Raw genomic sequence first — 21,600 nt, 5'->3', positions numbered from 1 at the left:
TGTCAGTATAGCACTGAAGGGGCTATGGTACCTAAATTCAGCCATGAATAAGAATACCCTTATACAAGAAAAAGTTAATTGGAAACATCCATTATTCCAGCCATGCATATGCACTCCAGCATAAGATAATTTCTCTTTATTTTCCCCCCCACATTAAATACCTGCATGCAATAAAATACTGAAAAAATATAAACCACTTCAGTTTTTGCAGATGAGAAAAAAACAATTCACTGATACTTGAAAGTAGGTAAGAATTTAAGTATTTTCTGAAATGAATCAAAGTACTTTCTCAATCTGTGCTACGTATTTAAATGCCACTGTGATGAAAGCATAAAAGTTATAATGACCAGCTATATATAAAAATATTACTTCTAGATATATATGTAGGAATGGCATTTAAGTTGTCCAAATTATGTAGAAAAGCTGTCTTAATTGCCCCAATAAATACTGTGAGAAGAGACAGTTCCTAGTGTGTGCTTTTTAATACTGCTTGATTTTGTGTGTCCAGAAATGTATAATAGAGACACAGCTAACTTACAACCCTAAAAGTTTGTCCACTTACATCTCTATAGCTGAATGTTACTATACTATTAAATAGGCTACACTGTTATCTTGTGTTATTTCTACAAAGGGTTGTTATAGTAATACTTCGATCCAAAGGTCTCAAAATACTAAGATTACACTCTTTAACCGCCATGGTTGCTTTATGAAAAAGCAGTTAGTACAAAAAAAAAAAAAAAAAAAGATTTTCAAAATAAAGTAACTTCAAAACTTTCTTACCGACTTGTTGTTTGAAAGCATGAATGTAAACCAACCAGGAATGGATTACTGGATGCCTGTTCAAACACATGTTTCTCTGTCTGTACCCAATCAATATCCTGAAATAGAGTATTTGGAGAATCAGAACTACTGTTGGATATCCTGCTGTGAGTAAAGCCAGAAAATAAACTGTCAACATTTATATTCCCATATATAAATATATATAGTGTGTCACGGTTACAAACATTATTTAAAAAAAAAAGATGGTAAAAAGATGGCTCAGAGAACGTAATTTTTTTTGCTTCAACAGCTTGTCAGAGGTTTTCTGAACATCCAGAAAAATCTGAACAAAATTTACTCATCATGAAATTTAAAAAATAAGAAAACATATGTGAAGTATTAATGATATATTGATTAAAAGTGTCCTGAAGCAAGTGGATATCACATTATAACCATTTGTGTCAGCTGTGGAGCTGCCACAATTTCCTTTGGTTTGGGTACAAGTCACTGTGTTTCACATGGTTTCTGTGATCAGCTAAACTATGAAATAATGAGAAAGGAGACCACAAGCTACTAGTATTTCCCAAATTTAATAGATGCTAGGACAGCATTGCAAAACCAAGACCCATGGTAACAAAATATCCCAAACCTGTTCATAAATGAAAAACCTAAAGTCTGTGTACTATAGTTGTTCTCAGCATAGGTAAGCATTCCCCATGCCTGTTACAGCATATATTCCACAATACCCCACCCTCTCGACGAATACCTATCAAGGAGTGACTGGCAGGAAACCTTGGGCATTTGTAGGCTTGAATTCCCCAGTTTCTAGCTGACCAACATCACGTCAACTCTCCAGTCAATCTGAAGACAACTAGGATAGATACTCAAGTCCCCTTATATGAGGTCCAGCAGGTAAAAGCTAGATTGCAACCTCCAGAGAGCAATCTTTAGTGCTATCCTGTCAGGCCAAGCCCAATATCTGAGATCTCCATGGGAACTGGGAATCTCCATCAAGTGTTAACATGTATTTGGTTCTGTACATAAAGATATAGCGTTTGAAGGAGCAGAGACAGGTCAATTACAGGCTAAAAATTAGTATAAACAAGCAATAGAAGTGTTTCCATGTCGGTATTTTTTTTTTTTTTTTTAAAAAAACACCAAGTAAACTTTTCGTACAATGACAGTAAACCAAGCTTTGTAGCATTGTGCTATTTCCATTGGAACAGGAGAGTGACACTGGCTAGTAACAATCAAAAAAGTGGAAAAAAAAAGGGGGACATTATTCTCACTTCCTAGGCTAAGAAAAAAAATCAAAAGAAACAGCATGAACAGCGTAAAGCAAATTAGATTTTAAAAATTCTTTCAGCTTTAATAATTGGTGCTTTGTGATAGATATTTCCAAGTTGTCTTTCACCTGCGTATAATAAGGTAACTTGGTAAAAAGACAGTTAATGAATTTTGTTTTTTGAAATGTATTACTTTTAGCCTGACAACATATTCTGAATGAGCATTCAACAGGATATTTCCTTTCGGTTCCTTTAACTTCAGTTCTAATTACATCAGGGGGGTGGGGAGGAAGGAAATCTACTTCAACTCCATTTTGGTGAAGATAGCCTTTGAATATTACTGTTACTACAACACTAACAAAGCACCAGCAGGTTCAATGCATTCTAAATTCGCTGATATTTGAAAGAGGAAAACATTACTAAGTAATGCATTTTCTTTACCGTTAAAACACAATCAAATGGAATTTCCATCACTTTAGATGTGTATTCATAAAATTCCATTTCTTATAGATGCTAGCTTGTAGCAAACAGCAGCAATTAGATCAAGTTTCTATGTTATGATGTGCGAGGTCACAATCCAAAATAACTGATAGAATTTTCTCAGCTGTTTCTAGTACTCAAAGACAACTAGAAAGCTGACTAAATATTTCTCCTCATCTTTCACTGTCATTGAAAGATACAATTGAAGAAACAAGAAACGTAATTATGGAGCAACTTTTTCTTATCCCTTTTTCTTGGTCATGAAAAAAAGATTGCAACACTTAGGCAAGCAAGTCTAAAGATAAAGAATCTAAGCAGCCATACTCTTCGAATATCAGTCTCTGGAATGTAACAAGTACAGCAACTAGTGAAACTGGTTACTTCCACCACCAATTTTTTTTTTTTTTTAAATTCTTTGCAACAAAATAGTGCCTTTTGTAAACTAGTTTTCCAGTGGCCATGGAATTAACGGAGACTGCCAACTTAAAAAAAAAAATCAATCACATGTGTGTCTGAAAAATGTGCATCTGTTATAGCCAAAAGTTAGACTACTAATATGGAAAGAAGCTACTGAAAAATATTTTCTTTATTTTTCCAGTTCATTTACTCAATGCATTTGTTATCAGTCAAATTCATGGTTCCCTCTCAATCTGTCACTCTCTACCTTAACGAAGAAACTATTACAGTACATTTTTAAAGCAATTAAAAAACAAACAAAAAAAAAAAACAAAACAGGACATGCCCTTGGTCCACCAGACTGAATTTTTTTTAAATTGACTCATGAAAAAAAAAAAAAAAATCATGTTGATGTAGCCCCTTTTAAAAGCCAGTGATTTACTAAATGTGAAAAACAATCTGTAGTTTTATATTACATGTACTGTGTGTGTGTGTATTTTATATACACACCCAAAATGCACTCTCAGATGATACATTTCTATAAAAATAAAAATTATAAAAATGTAAGTTCAGCTCCTGTTATGAAGTTCAGGATTTGTTCATTAGTTTCTTCTGACACCCTACAAGCTGAAATTGGGAGGGAGGCAACATCTTGCTATCCTTTCAGTCGCAGATGAACAGACTATTTAATACCCAATGCTCTATTTAACCAGTAAACAAAAGGCTAGATTTTGAACAACATCCAGGTTTATTATAAAAAATTCACTTGTGTTTTTCTAAAACTGCTAACCAAATTAGTCTATTAGTTACTTCGGAGGTAGTGGACATTTCTCCCAGAACCAATCTGTGCCATACTTCATGTAGGCAGTTGATGCCACCAACTAACTTACCAGTCAGTGAAGCTTCCACTACATGACAAAATATTTGTTCAAAATTTCAGTCACATTTTTAATGCATTTTCCTTCATTCACCAGTTAGAACCAATGGCAATACTGAACTATGATTCAATTCAGCATTTTAAAATTTTAAACACAGACTTTTACCTCATCATCATGGACCAATTCTTTTTTCACTACTTTCATGGCATAAATTTGATCATTCTTTTTTAACCGTACTAAAAGAACTTTGGCATAACTTCCACGTCCAATAACTCTGATTAAGTCAAAGTCCTGTAGTCCAAGCCCCTGAGAAATCTTAATTCCATCCATTCCATCAATAACTGGCTTGATATCCTGTATAAAGACAAACAGATACATATTCAGAAACAGCTGAAGTCTTCTTAACTAAGAACTGTTAGAGCAAACAAGTTTAACCTCTGAACAGAGTCAAGATTTGCTCAATATGCACTCTAGTCAAACACCAATCTGTGAAATAGTACAAGAATGACACAGCCCAAAAACAGGTAGTTTTTTTTTTTTTTTTAAAACCTTCCTTGGTATAATTTTTCTACTTGCTATTATGGGTGCCAATTATTTTTCCCCCAAGGGAATAGCTTGCTGAACATTTCATCTTAAGTAACATGTTTTTAATAAGAATAAATTCTGAATAGTTCCATATTCTGCAGATGAACTGCTATAGAACCATACATATCTATGCAATTATCCTCAGCAGCTCACCGCACCATGTAAAGCGCCATTATACAAAATGCTATTTTGGCCAATGGTGACTGGTTTGACTGACATGCTGGTTGTTCAGAACAACCAGCCAGGAAGTCTAGCATGTGACTGAGCCAACAGTTCGTGGCAGACCTATCACCTAAGGTTATTAGATGCTCTGTTTTTTACTGATGTAACTTGCTTTTTAACATGCAAACCAGTTTCTACTTTTGTACAGTGTGCCTGTAGAACCCACTGTCTTTGAATCAGCTTTTATTTTATACAGATCAGAGCAGAAATTTACATTAATGGCCTAGAGGTGACAATACATGGTCTGTATTACATTACCAAATATTGATCCAGTCAGGTTCCCCACATGGGAGTTTTTGTCTTGAAAAAGTGGTCAAGTTTAGATCATGCTTACTTTATATGTTATAGCTAAACGCAACCACTTTTCCTAATCAAGACAGACCCTCAGAGACTTAAATCCCAAGGTGATAAGAGTCCAAAGTCAGAAAAACACATTTAAAATAAAAATCCTACAGCCAGGTTCCTTTTCTGAATGTAAATCAGGACAAGGGAAATGGTATGCAACTATTATTCACACAGTGGAAAAAAGTTGTGTGTCACTTATCACTCATTTCTAAGCATCAAGCATTTGCACTTCAGGTTTAACTAAGCCCTAGAAATCCCAAGTGTTTTTTGTTGTTTTTTTTTTTAAACTACTCATTCACAGGATTTTGGTTACAGCTATGTAGTATCCATCCATCATGGAAACTCTTGGATTCCCTACTCTGGAAAATGAAAGACTGACCAAGCAAAGAGGGTCTGAATTCAATTCTTGGATTGTTAGCCCTTCCGAGCTAGATCTCTGTGTGAGAGTGAACAGTGTCTTGCACATTCTGAAAGATACGGAGATACCTATTAATAAAGAAGATCTAAGCAGAAAAAAAAAAGATACAGAAACCATCCTCTGCTAATTGAGTACATCTGCCTTGGCATGAGGTTAAGCAGTTTCAGGGTATGTCAAACACACTACAGCTGTAGTGAAATTCAAGTTGCTGGTCAGGACCATGCTGCTTTCCCAAGGGTGAATATTTGTGGAAGAGATTTCAAAATGGAAAATATATTATTTTGATTGAAGATTTATTAAAGAAGATAGAAATAACAGTTTTGTCCCCTGGGGAGATGGCATGGCATTAAATAAAACCACATGATTTTGCTGACTGGAAATGATAGATTTAGAGAGATTCAAAATCAAGCAGTCAGAGTTAAGCAAAGTACATCATGTGCCCCAGTTATACCCCGTTACCAATGTTTACAATGCTTCAATACATTTTTATAGTCTATTTTTATTTGACCTCATACTACTGTACTTGTAGTCAGATCAAGGTTCTGCCGATCTATGGGAAGTGTTTATATAAGGAGTCTTGATCTAGGATTGACTGTTATTAAAAGAGATTGCACTGAGCTTAAAGATTCTAGTCAGCAAGGTTCCAGCATGCCACATCCTCTCTGCGCAGGATATGTTATTTCAATTTAGTAGCTCATCTACAAGGTGGAAAAAATGGCAAGAGCTGATTAGGGCAGGGGCCAGGTGTCTTCATATACATTAGTACAGCACCTAGCACAAGAGGACCTAAATTTTGATTGGGCCTTTTGGTATTACTGCAATACAAATAACCATCCATTTCAGGTGCTACAAGTACTAAGGTGCCACAAGTACTCCTTTTCTCATTTCAGAAAATGTAACTAAATTTTCTGTAGTCATCCCAATGTACACATTTTAGTCTCTCTGTGTTTACTTAAGATGATTCTTAAAAACATACATGATTGAAAGCAAGGCAATCTATGCAATAACCAGAACCACTCATGTGTGAATTACTGGCCGTGGCAGTGACTGTAGTGGAGAATAGATGGTGCAGTTTTGTTGAAAGGGGGAAACCAACTTGGTAATGCTTTGTAAAGTGCTTCTTATTTATTTTAAATATGCCAGAAGCATTTTTAAAGCTATTGTTTTGAAGCACGTTAGGCTTATTTAAAGTGCACTGGGATTTGTCAAAGTGCTCCAAGGGAATAACATTCTTAGTCTGCAGAGATGCTGCTAGACCCTCTACAAAAGAACTAAAAAATAAAACGTACTACTTTTATTTCTTCAGGGCCCTTTATAATTGAGTGTGTATTATTTATCTGCAAAATTTCAGAGCAAACCGGATAGTTAATGACTTACATTGTCAGTGATACTGGACCAAGATTCATAATTTTAGTCTGTGGAGGGGTGGCCTGAGGGTGATAAGCAGTGTACATGCATTAGAGAGGAGAACAGCAAAGAACTGAAATAATGTTAAACCACTGTAAGCTGCTAATTCAGAGGCAAGGATCAATAAATTGCAACCCTCAGATAAATCATAATTGTTCCAATATGAATGGGGAAATAAAGTCTTTCACACTTTGTGATCAAGACAATATAAACAGAAAACAAAAGAAAGTCTGAGAAATCCATTAAATCACTAAATACTTGATTTTGGGAGACCCAGATTTCCTTTACTGGAAAAAAGGGATATACACAATAAGAAGAAAACACTGTCTATAAACTACAGCTACATTATGTACAGAAAATGTAAATACTAATTTAAAAATAATTTTTAAAATACCTCAGAGTCATCTTTAATGCTGTCATGTTTTCGGGTTGAAGGAATGTAAGGTACTGCAAGACAAAGTGGATAAACAGAACAAGTAGATTGCCAAAACTATCCTGCACATAGTAGAAAAATCATAAGATCAGTTTACTTTGCCCAATGGGACATTTAGGTAGGATTCTTTCACTTAGTTGTCATAATCTTGATAGCACATACTAAAGGTGCTGAAGAGGGTTTAACACTGAAATAGGGGAAGAGGAGCCTTTTGGCACTTAACAGTGAACCTTTTAACTTGCTGAACCATGTTTGACAGGCCCAGAGTGTCCTATCCAGTCCTCTTCAGTAGAGGAGCCTTGAGGTAGGAGTGGTTACAGACATCTTAATATATAAATAAATAGACACCCTAATCTGAAGGCTAAAGATTTCACTTTCTGTAACATACTCAGCTGCCTCTGTACTCCTTGTAAATGTTACCAAGTTCACTAGCAATGTATATTTATAACAAATTTACAAGTTGTAGGCTCTAAAATTTGTGAAAAAAAACTACGCCAACCCACCCCCAAACCTTACACACCTTTATACACTCCTACAGCACCCTCAATTGTGATCCTTAAAATGCTCTACAAACAGTAACCGATTCAGCCTTACAACCCCCATTTTACATACAGGACAACCGAGACAGAGTGCATGGCAAGAACGTAGGATTTTTGGGACAAGGACTCTATTACATGTGTATATAATACCTAGCATGATGGAATCTTGATCCATGAGGCACTACTGTATTACAAATTATTAGAGACACAAGGTAGCTGAGGTTATATCTTTTATTGGACCAATTTACACTATCAGAAGTAGACTGCATCATGGAAAGGGCCCCCAAATACCCGAGGAGAATCTGCTTCAATACAGAAAAAACCCCCCCACTAACTACACACACCTAGTTGTCACCTATCAAACCACACTGGAACCCATATAGGGTATCAAATAACTACAACTCATATTTGATGGGGACCACTTCCTGAAAGAAAAATTTCCTGACCCCCCTCTTCTGGCCTTCAAACAACTCCCTAATCACGCCAATCTCACCATCAGAAGCAAGCTCCCCACAGACCAGGACACACCAATTCAAAGTGGCATCAGACCCTGCCATAAAAAAAAACGATACAAAACCTGCAGACATACTTCACTGCTACAATGATCAATGCCCCTCACAACACACCTTGCAAGAATCATATCCTATACTTGCCTATCACAATATGGTGTATTTCATCAGTATATCAAATGCCTCAACAACTAAGTGGGTGAAGTCAAACAATCAGAATGCTCTCAAATGAACTCTCACAGAAAAATGATAAAAGATGAAAACACTATCACTATTGTTGGCAAGCACTTTTCACAAAGCTATCACTCCGTAACTGATCTTCCAATACACGTCCTCAAAGGAAGCTTGCACAGAAACTTCAAAAAGCGAGGCTAGAAACCAGGGGCTCCAGAATAGAAGGAAACCAGGGGCTCCAGAATAGAAGGAAACCAGGGGCCATGGTCCCATCAATTTTTACCGGTCATAAGGGCAAGGGGGGGGAGGGAGGAGCGAGCAGAGGATGGGGCCTCGAAGCAAGAGGCAGTGTGGCCATGGTTCGGGCACTGGTGCCCCCCCCATCCACTTTTAGGGAGCTTCCATTTGCTCCTGCTAGAAACTTAAACTCAGAACACTGCTAGACACTGGTTTCATGGCTCATTACAATTTATAATACACACCTGATTGCTAACCTCTAATGGGCTCTGTGTACTTTGAAAGCTTGTACCTTTCACAAACAGAATTTGATCCAATAAAAGATATTACGACATGTACCTTGTGTCTCGCGTATCCTGGAACCAACGTGGCAAACATGCTAAAAATTACTATTACTAATAATGGTAGCACTGAGAGTTAGCATCATGGTTCCTATTATGACTATAGTTGTATCCAAAAGCGCAAGTATATCAATTGCACACTAGTGGGGAAAATACCTACTTCCATCAGTTTCTTCTGAGGGGAGGTCAACTTCATCATTTTTATCATCTAATTGAGGTTCCTGGGAAGGCATGACCGAATCCTGGCAAAATACAGAATTTACATAAAAAATATCCATCCATTAATGTAATCTGTTTATGCCATCTGAATATGGCTTCCTAAAGGTTTTAAATTAGTTCGTCTTATTATATAAATAAATTATAGCTAGAAATTTACACTTGAAGCTTCCAAGACAGGTAGTGGGTTATTACAGATACTTATCAGAACATGAATGGTTTGTAATGAATTATAAAAAGCTGCTACAGAAAGTCCATCTTCTCCCTGCACAGTGCAATGTAAACAAATCTCATGTTTAAATAATTCTTTTAAATCGAAATCCAGCATATTTTATTGTAAAATACACACAAACAGAATTAAAGATTTCTGAGACTGTATCATTTGAAACTGCAGCCATTCCTTATAAAAAGTATCCATGTTTAGTGTGAATTTATATAGACAGTCTAAAGCATCAGCATATTCCCTGCCCTGGCTAAAAATAAGAAATACTGTCACTGCTCCAAAAGGTCTTGCATTCATTAATAAAAGGACATAAAAGTTTTAGCTTTCTTTTCGTAATGAATTCTCAATCATTAAACATAAGACATGCAGAACTGTTAGAGCAGATATAGCAACAAGTATGTTTGACTCAAATACAATCTCTAAATACGCAGGAATGAATAGGATGGCAAAGAATCAAGTAATCAAGGCAAGATATGCAAAAAGTGTTTCAGCAGCTGGAATGGTGAGGAAAAGATGGATCTGGTTGATATTAAATAGGAAGAAACCAAAGTAACTAGTAATACTGAATACAGGACAGATTTGGTGGAGGCTGGAATTGGACGAAGGGGACACCAAAGTTTTGAGTCTACGATTGAAAGAATACTGGAGTTGTCAATACAAACAGATAAGGGAGATGGGTAGACAGATCAGGAGAAGGTGAGTATTTAATAGATTGAGTTTAAAATGGCAGCAGGACCCAGGGGAGATGTCTGAGTAACAAATGGAGACATAAAAACAAAAAAAGAGCTTCTTAGTTCTGCAGAACTTCCCATGAGACAGAGGATGCAAATGAAAATGTTTTTTCAAACTATGTTCTTCATATATCTGTGAAATAAATACTTTCTTGTGACCTAATATGAACTTCAAATCCAAGTCTGTTTGTATTTATTCACAGCACAAAGGTCTCCGTTCCTCACTTTGTTTTCATTGATCACAAAACACTCCCTCCCCTTCTCCATTTACTAAACTGATAGCTTATGAACCACATTCACGATACCAGCATGTGTGTTACAAACCTGGAGACTTGCCTACATGAACAACATTTTGTCAGTTAGTAAATACTCTTTGGAAATAACACACATGGAAATGGTAAAATACAAACTTACCATATGCCTTGTGCAGGTCAGTGGAACAAGTATGTGACAGCGTTTATGGACCAGCAATTTGCAGTTGATACACTTGTAGCCTTGCCTTCCGAGACCCCATATCCTTTCACTGCACTGGCCACAATATGCTTTCTAAAAAGCAAGAAGTATAATTATCTTCAAGTTTTAGACCTCTAACAATTCTTCTTTATATAATCAAAACTACTGGCCAAAAGAAACTATTTCACAATGCTTCAAGAATTTATATTCATCAGAAACATGTCTTATTGACATGACTCACCTGAGGGTGCATCTTCAAAACTTTATTCAAACACTGCTTCTGATTTTAGGCACTGTACCCAATACTTCAAAAACGAAGTTGACCGTGTCCATAAAAGCAGATGTACACCTATTGTGCATTGCTACACCAGCAATTTGCATGTAAAACTTGGGCTGTTAGTATTATTCTTTTATTGCCATTAGCGTGCGCGACATTTTAAAGACATGTATTAAAACTAGGTTTCTGAGAAGAAGAGCTTAATACCTAAATTAGAAAAATTAAAAATGTATTTTCTGTTTGTCAATTACATTGTGAAATAACAAAACATGAGCTAAATTAAGTGATTATGAGGTGAGGCATAAGAGCAAAGACAGGCTATTTGGTGGAAGATATTGAAAAATATATTTCTAGGAGAGTCTGAGGTTGTAGAGCAAGATTGCTTGTCACACAGCGGGAAAAGAGTATCTTAAGTGTATGGAGTACTGGTGGCACCTTAGAGACTAACAAATTTATTAGAGCATAAGCTTTCGTGAGCTACAGCTCACTTCATCGGATGCATTTCACGAAAGCTTATGCTCTAATAAATTTGTTAGTCTCTAAGGTGCCACCAGTACTCCTTTTCTTTTTGCGAATACAGACTAACACGGCTGCTACTCTGAAACCTGTTAAGTGTATGGAGCATCATAACAGAAGGTACAATAGTCCATAGGCACGTTTAGTTTGAGGAGAGAATACTGCAAGTCTGTAGAACAAAATAAGTAAAATTTAATTGACATTGACCAAGTCTCTTGGGGCATGGATTGTATTTCATATTTGTCCATAAAACATTATGCTCAGCTATGGCCTTGTATGAATAAGACTGTTTATGGACAGCAGGTGCACAAAGCTGAGACAGCATTAACCTTTCCAATAGCCAAATAAATTTTCACTTCCCCACAAATTGTTAAAAATTCACTCCTTGGACTGGTGTGTGATAAATTTCAGCTTATGGACAATTTCATGGTTAAGAAATAAGCCTGTGAAAACAGAGGTTAATGCATTCCTTTGATAGCATTGTATTAATATTCTCCCACATTTAATTCAGAGTTTTTTTGTTTTATCCAGATGCTGGAGTACAACTGTTCAACAAGCAGCACTGAGGCTCAACAAGTTACAATTAGCATTTTGATTCTTATTGCACTTCAGCTATAAAAGAAGAATTCCCAGAGCTACTTCATCAAAAATCAAAGGGGATGATCAGAGAACTTCTATACATCAACTTATTACGCAAGGGTTCTCAAAGGAGTTTCTTAAGACTAAGGAAGGGGGGCTTTTTTGCACTGCTAAGCTGACATTTGATAAATTTCTACAGCATGTATATAGAGAAATTATAAAGAAATGAACAAGATTTTAAGTGGAGTACTGGACACAGGCTGTTCCACTTAAAGGTTTAATATGTCTCCCCCGTCCACATAAACCAACACCAGAGATTTGTCAGTATTTTTCCTAATGCCTGGAAATGAACACAGTAGTTTAGCTGATACTGGAACACATCAGCATGGTTAAATTTTGCCATTTTACCCAGTAGAAAAGGCATGTTTGCAATCAATATATTTACTTTAAATAGCATTCCGTTACAAAATAAGCTGTTTTATATATTTTCAAAGGGGCAGAGTGCCTAATGGAGGCAGGCTTTAAAATGTATGGTTTACGAGCACTGGGATTATACTTTCTCAGACTTCTTATACTCCAAGCCAGGCCAGTCAATGGAAACGCTTCCAATACAACAACTGGGGAGGGTATATGGGCTATGACCATATGCACAGAACAGGAGTCAGGACTCCTAGGGTCTGATTGCAGCTTTTGTCATTGCATGACCTTAGAACAGGGGTTCTCAAACTGGGGGTCATGACCCCTGAAGTTATTACATGGGTGGTCGCGAGCTGTCAGCCTCCACCCCAAACCCCACTTCACCTCCAGCATTTAGAAGAGTGTTAAATATTTTTTTAAAGTATTTTTAATTTATTGGGGAGGGGGGTCATACTCAGAGGCTTGTAACATGAAAGGGGGCACCAGTACAAAAGTTTGAGAACCACTGCCTTAGAACCTGTGTGTCAGTGGAGCAATGGTGAGAGAGATATAGTGAGAAATAGTTTCACAGTGCTATGGGGCCTCCGATAGCGGAACATGTATTGAAATATAGGCTTCGAACAAGTATCTTGCGATGAAATATTTTCTAACGCAAGCAGTTTAAACAATAGACATCTTGTAGTATCCAAGGTGCATAACTAACATGTTTTCTAGACCTTTTATCATTTTTGTTGCTCTTCTCTGAACTTTCTCCAGTATGTCCACATCCTTTCTGAAATGTGGCACTCAGAACTGGACACAATACTCTAGTTGAGGCCTAATCAGCGTGGAGTAGAGCAGAACTACTATTTGTCAGGCATGGTCTAGAGAATACTCTGTCCTGCCTTAAGTGCAGGGACTGGACTAGAAGACCTCTTCAGGTCCCCCTTCCAGTCCTATGATTCTGTGATATTTTTCCTGCAAGCCACTGAGTAGAAGGGACTTGGGATATAGTTTTAATTAAATGCAAAAAAACCAAACCCCGAAACAAAGCAAAAATTCTCCTCAAAACCTTTGAATGTTGAGCATTCCCAATTTGCAGCAACGTACCACGTCTCTGTGACATAATATATTTACTATTAATGTGAAGGAGTTCATTAATGGCAATGTAGGTTTCATTTAGAGATCTTCCTAATCTGGTTTCAAATCTACAGATTTTACGTCAAGGGGACTATTTGCACCAAGGGTTAGCAGGACTGGGTCACTACCCTGCAAGAGAAACATCTCCTATTCTTTTTCAATAAATAGACAATTCAGAGTTTATGCCTATTTTCCTGCAATGATTAGAATGCCTCTCAGAAAAGGATACTCTAAATGTACCATTCGTATATTCACAGATAGAAGCTAAACCAAGAAGGTTTCAATTTTCATTTTGTTCTGTTGCTCTTTATTTTGCCTCTTGGCCCAATACCAATTGCCATTTGCTTCTGCAGTTTTTAACTAGAGAGTCACTATTTCCTGTCACAACTTGATGTACGTGTCACATCAAGTTATTTTATATCCATATTGTTCCACTATTTAATATGACTCATTAACATAAGATAAGATAAGATACCTGTATTGTGTTCCAATACTTGGCTCTCCAGATACTTAGAAACAGTCTCTTTCAATGGTAGCCTATATTCATATTATTACAAGATGTAGTGGTGTGATATGTATTATTGCCAGGATTACAACCTTGGTCTCCATACAAAATAACTCAGGTACAGATCATTCTTTCCAATTTTAATCTCTCACCACCTTTACCTTTCCTCCTTTAAAATTCATTTTTCTTAAAAATTTTCGTGTGTTAGTGTCTCCCACCACTGATTTTTTCTTGAAATGTTTCAGATTTAGAGGCCAAGATGTTTGAGAGATGTGGAAAAGTAGTAGATTTTCACTTCTGAAAAAGGTCCTGTAATATTTTTCAGACATGTCCCCAAAACTGCCCACAGCCACAATAAATGTACAACTTGAAATAGCCATTCCATTTAAAAAAAATCCAGTTTCCACATTTCCTTTTGGCCTAAAATTTTATATGGTTAATCTCTGTCCAAAGGATTTTGAATAAAATCATTTAAACTATCTGAGCTATGCAAGCATTACAAGTAATGAAACTACTTTTAAAAAAAACAAACAAACATGATTTAAACAGGTTTTTTCCCCCCATCCTTACAATTTTTTTCAACATTATAATTAGCTCTATTGAGGCCAGATAGCTTTGCCACATTTGAAAATACCCGATTAAGAAGTTGTAATTGATGCATACATTTCATTTTCATAATTTCTAATTGATCATTTAATTATATATCAAATTAAGTTGTGCATAAATGTGCTATTATAAAACTGGAGGTGTAAATTTAGTCTGTGCATACATTAGGAGATAGACAGATGATAGAGAAAGATAGAAATACATACAAGGTTTTCTGGGCCAAAATTTTGTACCATTGTTCGCCTCTATGGAAGCGCTAGTGTGCACAGTTTTCAAGGTTGCCACCGGGTGTGTTTTAAGTCCTGGGCCATATGTGGCCTAGATCCTGTAAATACTTACACACAGCTTATTATGCATGTGATCAGTCCCATCAGCTGCAATTGCACTACACATGCATGTAAAGTTTAGCTGATGCCTAAAGTGTTACAGGATCTGAGTCTAATCCAGGTCAGAATATGTAAGTGACAGTAGCACCTGATATTCGGTCTATACTGGTAGCCATGATAAGAATTTTTAGGAAAAACAAAGGCCTAACACATTCATTTTATATGTAGTAATTCATTTTATTGTAATATCTCTAGCTTGTTTTCCTTTCTTAAAATTTCCTCGCCAATTTTGCTCTGTGTGCACGTGCGCGCGTGTGTACGTACACACACACACACACACACACACACACACACTTAAACATCTTCATAGCTCATTCTCTCAATGATCTAAAGTCACAATACTGAATTTGTGACAACTAACTATTCCTCTTGCAAAAAACCCCAAAAACCCATACAACAAATACAGGACTATGACAAATTCAGATTCAAACAGAAGGAGAAACTGGTTTGTGAGAGACAGCTTTTATTCAAAGACAATCAATAATAAAGAACAGAATTCAAGACAGACTGTTTTTTTCAGTTTCCTCTCTCAGGTTTGAGTGTGTTAAGATCTTGTTTAAAATGTAGATAAAGTTGACTGCCCATATTAAGCAAATGTAGCACGGGCAAAGGATTAGAGCTGGCTAGATTGTAATACAGATTCACTGCAACATTTGAACATTTTCCCTACCTACTATATTTATTTTGAACTTCAAGAGTTGCTAGGTGGCAAACAGACAAACTGACAGGAATTTGAACCACATTGTTATTTGAAAAAGAAAAAACTGAGAACATCACAGTAATTGATTACAAGTATTTCTAATAAAGGGGAACAACATCCTTACAGTCCACCTCACCATATCTACACACTAACATTGGTAACAGTCCATGTCCGCAAGATTGTTTGGGTAATCAAAATACATAATAAAAAAAGCTCACATTAAAAATGTCATCCACTGGTTGGGGGGAACCCATTAAATGATGACAAATGTAAGGTGTCACTTAACACATGCACCAAAATATGAAGAAATTATCTTTTTTAACCCCCAAGTGTACATCCATTACCACTTTAGCTAGGTTCCTTGTTATTTCTTATACCCAAAAGTAACTGTCACATTAAGCAGCTGAATACTTCCCACTTGTGATTAATTGTACATTTTCTTTAATCAGTGCAACGTATGCAAACAGCATGCATTTTAGCCATTTTGCCCAACAAACTGCCAGACAGCAACCTAACTTAGATTCTCAAATGCCAATCATTTAATCATTCCAGTCTCAATTCTCTCCCTTATCCACAGCACCTTTTGACAGCTCAAGAATGTTCTCTACTCCCAACCTACAGGCTGGCGCTGGCAGCCACTCTAACAGTCCCAGACCCTTCCCATTACTCTTGGTCTTCCCATGATTCACTGTATTCTTGAAAGCTGCACATGCAGTCTTGCACTCCTCCCCCACTTCAGGCTTATACCAAACTCTGATGGCTGTGATGTAACTGTTCCAAGACCGAAGACAGTGAAAGTCTATCTTGTCTAGCAAACCTGTAAGCTACAGTATGGCTTTCAGATCCTCTTCTGTGGAATCAATCACTTACAGGAACACAGTGCCCGTCACAAAATGGTTAACTCACTTTGAATCCTTACTAGTAATAGTCACGGAGTGAATGATCTTTCTGAAGCCCGTCTGCACTATCTATAAGGATTTGTAGTTCTGCACAGTAGTTCTGCACCAGTGAAGAATGGGACCCAAGATCACAAGCAACAAATAAAGAGTATGGGAAAGGAATAGTCAACTTTTCCCTTTTTTAAAAATATTGACTATACCCGCTGCACCTTTCTATCTTTAACTGGCTAGTTTCTTGCAGACATAATGGAGAAGAGATCCAAGGTTCCAGCCATAAACCTAGGAAGGAAAGCCTCATAGTTCTCTCATCCAAAGCCCTGGGTTTCAGAAGGGGCCAGAGGGTCCACATGCTTAGACTCCAAGTACAAATGGCAAAAAAAAGAGAGCAGATCTACTGGACATTTTATGTAAATGTTGAAGAACAATTTGAATTCAGACCTTCTGGGCTTCTTCTGAAACAACACATATAATTTGACATGAATTTCTATTTATTTTGTCACAAACTAAAAATAACAGAGTCATACTGGGGTCAGGCTAAATAGCTTACAAAATGACTAACTACAAAAGGCCTCCAATAAGACGACGTTTAAAGAAAATGTCAGACTGCAAAAATGACAACTTAGTGACTGACATCCTTGAGCGAGGCACTGCAGATTAAGAAACAGGAACTGAGGGTTAGTTGTTAATTACATATACTTAATCTTAGGAGCGATCACCGTTGTGTAGGGGCACAAAGGCTTCTGATCATCTAAATTAATCTAATAACTTTTACTGCATTCCTATTCAAGTGCACTTGAGATTCACAGTGAAAGAGAAAAGGTTATATAATCGAGGGCACTTTAAGAGTGCAACTAAGTTGTGTACAGTGTTATAAGCACACTTAAAATATATATATAGTAAAGAATATATATATTTTTAACATTATGCTAATAATCAAGGAGGTTAAAATTCAGGATTTACAAGTGCCCATTTCAAATTGCTATTTTTGAGAAGTGTGTGTCAGAGTTATGAGTGTTCATAAGTAAATCAACAAGTACAATCTACAGTGCTGTTGAATATAACATTAACAGAGTTGTATACGCAAGCCCTTCCACCTCCTTTCACATGATATACCCTTCATTCGTGCAGTATTTTTTAAAAGAAATAAATGGAAAGAATTAAAATACAAAGACAAGACACTAAGTGGACTACAGTGTTCATCAGTGTTCGCCTTATTATAGGTGTATTATAAAGTAATTTTTTTAATGAATTCAGAAGTTTACAGAATTGACTATAAAAACTCATATAGGGCTGAAGTTAGATATCTAATTTGCATATGTATATACACATATGCATATATAGTATATACACATGCACACAAATTTTTGTAGTCTATGGTATACTGTTTGCTGCCTTTATTACTAGCTTCAGTTGTATTCTTATATTGCTGTAGCTCTGAAATGCATTTATTCTCTATACTGAAGTTCAGTGTAAACCAGGCCCATTAGGGATCGTCAACAAAAATAAAATGACCATGTTAATGTATATCTGTGCTTTTGAAACCTCACTAACTACAGGCCTAATTTTCATAAACATTTTACTAATTACTATAGATTTCCAATTAAAATGTATGTTGTCCAATGGCATATTTTTTGACCATGTATGTATAATACACAAAGAAAGGCAAAACACATTCCATAATGTGCATCAAAAACAGTATTTTAGTCACTATACTTGTTTAGTAAGTGGTGAAAAGGTGCATTATGTACATCTTATTTAAATTTTAATGGTCCACAGATGGAATACTTAACCTTAACAAGCCTTAGATCTCAGTAACACATGTCAAATGGCATTTTTTTTCCTAGAGCATTAGAAACAAAAAACTCTATTCAAACAATAGCAAAGATTTGATTCCTTTTATTGTCATGCGATATTGTTGGATCTAAAAATTAACCCACCTCTTTGCACTTAGGCTTTTATGAAATTCCAAGATGTGTACCTTGTATGTGCTGCAAAATTCTGGCACAATGGGCTAGGTTAAGGAAGGAGGAGTTTCAGCCTTAAAGCTATGTTCTCTTGCTTTTATGGACTAAGTCAGATCCTTTACGCTGTTGTATCTTGGCATATATACTGATTTGCAGCTTAAATACATATACCAGAATTTCGCCCCCCTCTCCCCAATTACATTATATACTAGTTCAGGTTCCAAGCATGTTTAGTCAGGATATTAAGAGATTAAATAAAAATAATTTATATAGACAATGAAAGGCAAGGAATATTGAGGACAATAACTGTGCTTATAGAAAATCAGAACCATGAGAGAGAAGGAGAGAATCTGATCTAAAAATATCTTAAAAAAAAAAAAAAGCTTGTAAGAGCATTTAAAAGAAAAAACATTTCCATTAATTATGTACTATTGACCTCATCCCAGACGCTAAATAATTCAAAAACTTCTGACTTTTTCTGGTCATTGTGCAGTGCATAATATTGCATACTGAATTCACATAAACAAGCATCTCACTTTTCCTTTTCTTTCCCCATGTTCCAAATACAGGAAAAGCAAACACTGAAAAAACAATGACTGCAGAGCATTACCCAAAAAATGGCATTTTTAGCAACAGTACTCACTCTGTTAAAGCGTTTGGCTTGAAACAGATGCCCATTCACTCGGTAGAGCTTCCTCCATCTTCTTGCTCCACGTCGGTAGATTGATTCTAAGAAGGAAATTAAAAAGGTGTAAAGCAGCAGCATAGTAACATAGCAATACCAGATACACCATGTCAAGCAAGTTGTGACTTAAAACATTCTTGCTTTTCTAAACACTAACGCACAGCTAAAATCCCTACTGAGAAAAATCAGGATTTTTATTTAAAGAAGCCTTAAATGACAGCTTCTGGAGGATGTGCTTTCGCCACTGCTTCTCGCTTTTATCTATCCCTCTCTCTTTTTCTCACATGATTATAATCTTGTTACAGTTCCTTGGCTGCTTGCTGTTTCAAGCTCAGGTGAGATGGATAGATACAGTTAAAGAAACAGCGTTCCTCTATAAACCTCATGCTACTTATCTAACAGTCACCTTAATGGGTAAACATGTAAAGAATGTGTTAGCTGATGATAATGGAATATATTATACAGCATTAAAACATTAATAAAAAGCTTTGTGTGTCCTGTTTTTCAATCCGATTTCCTCTCTCCTGCTTCACAGAATCCCCATAACACTTTCTACTAGGAGTCTAATATGCTGGTTGTAAGGGCAATCTCCTAACCAAACCAGCCTGACAGTTGGTAACAACTACGGTTCAGCAAATAATTGCTTTTTTTCCAATTTGGTGATGAAGAAACAAAAAATAAATCCAGAAACAGTTTAGGTTCATTTCCAACCAAAACTAACCCTCACTGAAACAAAAGAAATTTAAAAAATTGTTTGAGTTGATTTGAAACGAAAAGTCAATTTGAAAGACATGTTGAAATGGTTTGTTTAGAAAAATCTGAAACAAACCATTTTGACTTTTTCAAGAAAAATCAACTAATTTTTTATTTGGCTGAAACTATTTGCTGAGTTCCTGCTGAATTCATGAACAGTTTTGGTCACCGCCAAACTGTATTCTGTTAAGTGAAACAATTTTGCTTAGCCCTAGCAGTGAACAGCACCAGCTTCTGATTCCCTAACCTGCTATCCAGCTATCCTCAGAAGATTTCTGTGTGGCTAGATCCCTAACTCAAGTATCTTGAAACTCTTTAAACTTGAGTTACTTACCAACTGATCTACTATAATGCTCTTTGGCACATTATCCAGGGATATTATTTTTAAAAAAGTAATGAATAAAAGGTAGTTTAGTAGATTTTTAAAAATAAAAAAAAAGTGGTAAGACCATGAAACTCAAGCAAATTATTTTAATTAACAAAGGAAAACATATTTTATTGCTTCTAAAAGTAAGGTCAGAACAAAAATCCAGATTATATTTAAAGAAATGGATTTATAAAATTTGTTTTCTTATGATACAGTACTGAACTCTGAAGTGGGAAGACAGTCAATGTTTAATTCTTGGCAAATTAATTCAAAATGATCTTCAGGTCATCATCTTTAAACTTTTTGGCTTTCGAGAAGTCAGAAATAAATCCTGAATGTAAACACGTTTATGAAGCTTACATTATTATAAGCTTGACTCACTTGTAACAATGGCAAATATACAACCGAATATTGTTAGACTAAAAATAGATGATGAAATAAAATGATCTTCCAACAAAAGAAAAATGTATTTAAGTCTGCATTAGCTAAAACTACTTCTGACCTTTTCTCCTCTGTGTGTGTGTGTGTGTGTGTGTGTGTGTGTGTGTGTGTGTGTGTGTGTGTAATGAGTGCACATTGCTAGTACGTCCAGTTTTTAGATTTCTCACCGTTTGTCCTACAAAATTAAGGCACATCTTTTCTAAAAAGGGGACAATGGATTATTGAGAAGGATTCTGACCACGCTGGAAATTTCAGCCCCAAATCTGAAAATACATGCACATATGTATAAATTTACTCATGCAAGTAGTCCCATTATAAATTTAAGGATCAGGAACTTAAGACCACAGTACCTTTAAAATTTATTTTTAAAAAAAATTGTTCGAAAGAAAAAAAAAAAAACTCTCAGAGAAGCTACAAGTCTCTGTATACAAGAGAGGCATCAAATCCAGAGCTGCTAGTCTAGATAGAGCCTAGATGATGGGATTATGTACCCACATGGCTATTCATGATCTACAAAAATCTAAGCTTTCATTAAAAAGTAGTTTCTATTTTCATTGTTGCAAAGGAAATATTCCATATACGAGTTTAATGTAACCAGTGCAAGGCTGTGTGCCTGGAACTATGGCTCAGAGGTATGAACTTCACAGCCTACTATTAATTCCAATGGTAACTTTAAAGGCCTAATTGCACTTTAAAGGATAATCTTTAACTATTTCACTGCTTAACTTAACATTCAAATAGGGGAAAGGATTGG

General features: G+C 36.0%; 1 protein-coding gene across 9 annotated transcripts in view; it reads right to left on the bottom strand.

Moving 5' to 3' along the window:
• Nucleotides 1-21,600, bottom strand: part of PRKCZ (protein kinase C zeta) — a 152,744-nt gene that overhangs the window by 39,705 nt on the left and 91,439 nt on the right. For 8 of the 9 annotated variants that reach the window (XM_038376399.2, XM_038376397.2, XM_043499776.1 and 5 more), the window contains 6 exons: nucleotides 19,244-19,329; nucleotides 10,594-10,725; nucleotides 9,170-9,251; nucleotides 7,171-7,223; nucleotides 3,965-4,153; nucleotides 781-878 (listed from right to left, as the gene is read on the bottom strand). In XM_038376399.2, the coding sequence (XP_038232327.1) occupies nucleotides 781-878; nucleotides 3,965-4,153; nucleotides 7,171-7,223; nucleotides 9,170-9,251; nucleotides 10,594-10,725; nucleotides 19,244-19,329 (640 nt within the window). Of the gene's footprint in view, nucleotides 1-780; nucleotides 879-3,964; nucleotides 4,154-6,746; nucleotides 6,800-7,170; nucleotides 7,229-9,169; nucleotides 9,252-10,593; nucleotides 10,726-19,243; nucleotides 19,330-21,600 lie in introns of those variants that run through there. The other variant, XM_043499778.1, reaches the window with a different exon arrangement.

This window comes from Dermochelys coriacea, chromosome 18 (assembly GCF_009764565.3).
Source record: "Dermochelys coriacea isolate rDerCor1 chromosome 18, rDerCor1.pri.v4, whole genome shotgun sequence".
Classification (NCBI taxonomy): Eukaryota; Metazoa; Chordata; order Testudines; family Dermochelyidae; genus Dermochelys; species Dermochelys coriacea.
Note: the sequence above shows the minus strand (reverse complement) of the source record. Positions and strands in the feature narration are given on the sequence as shown.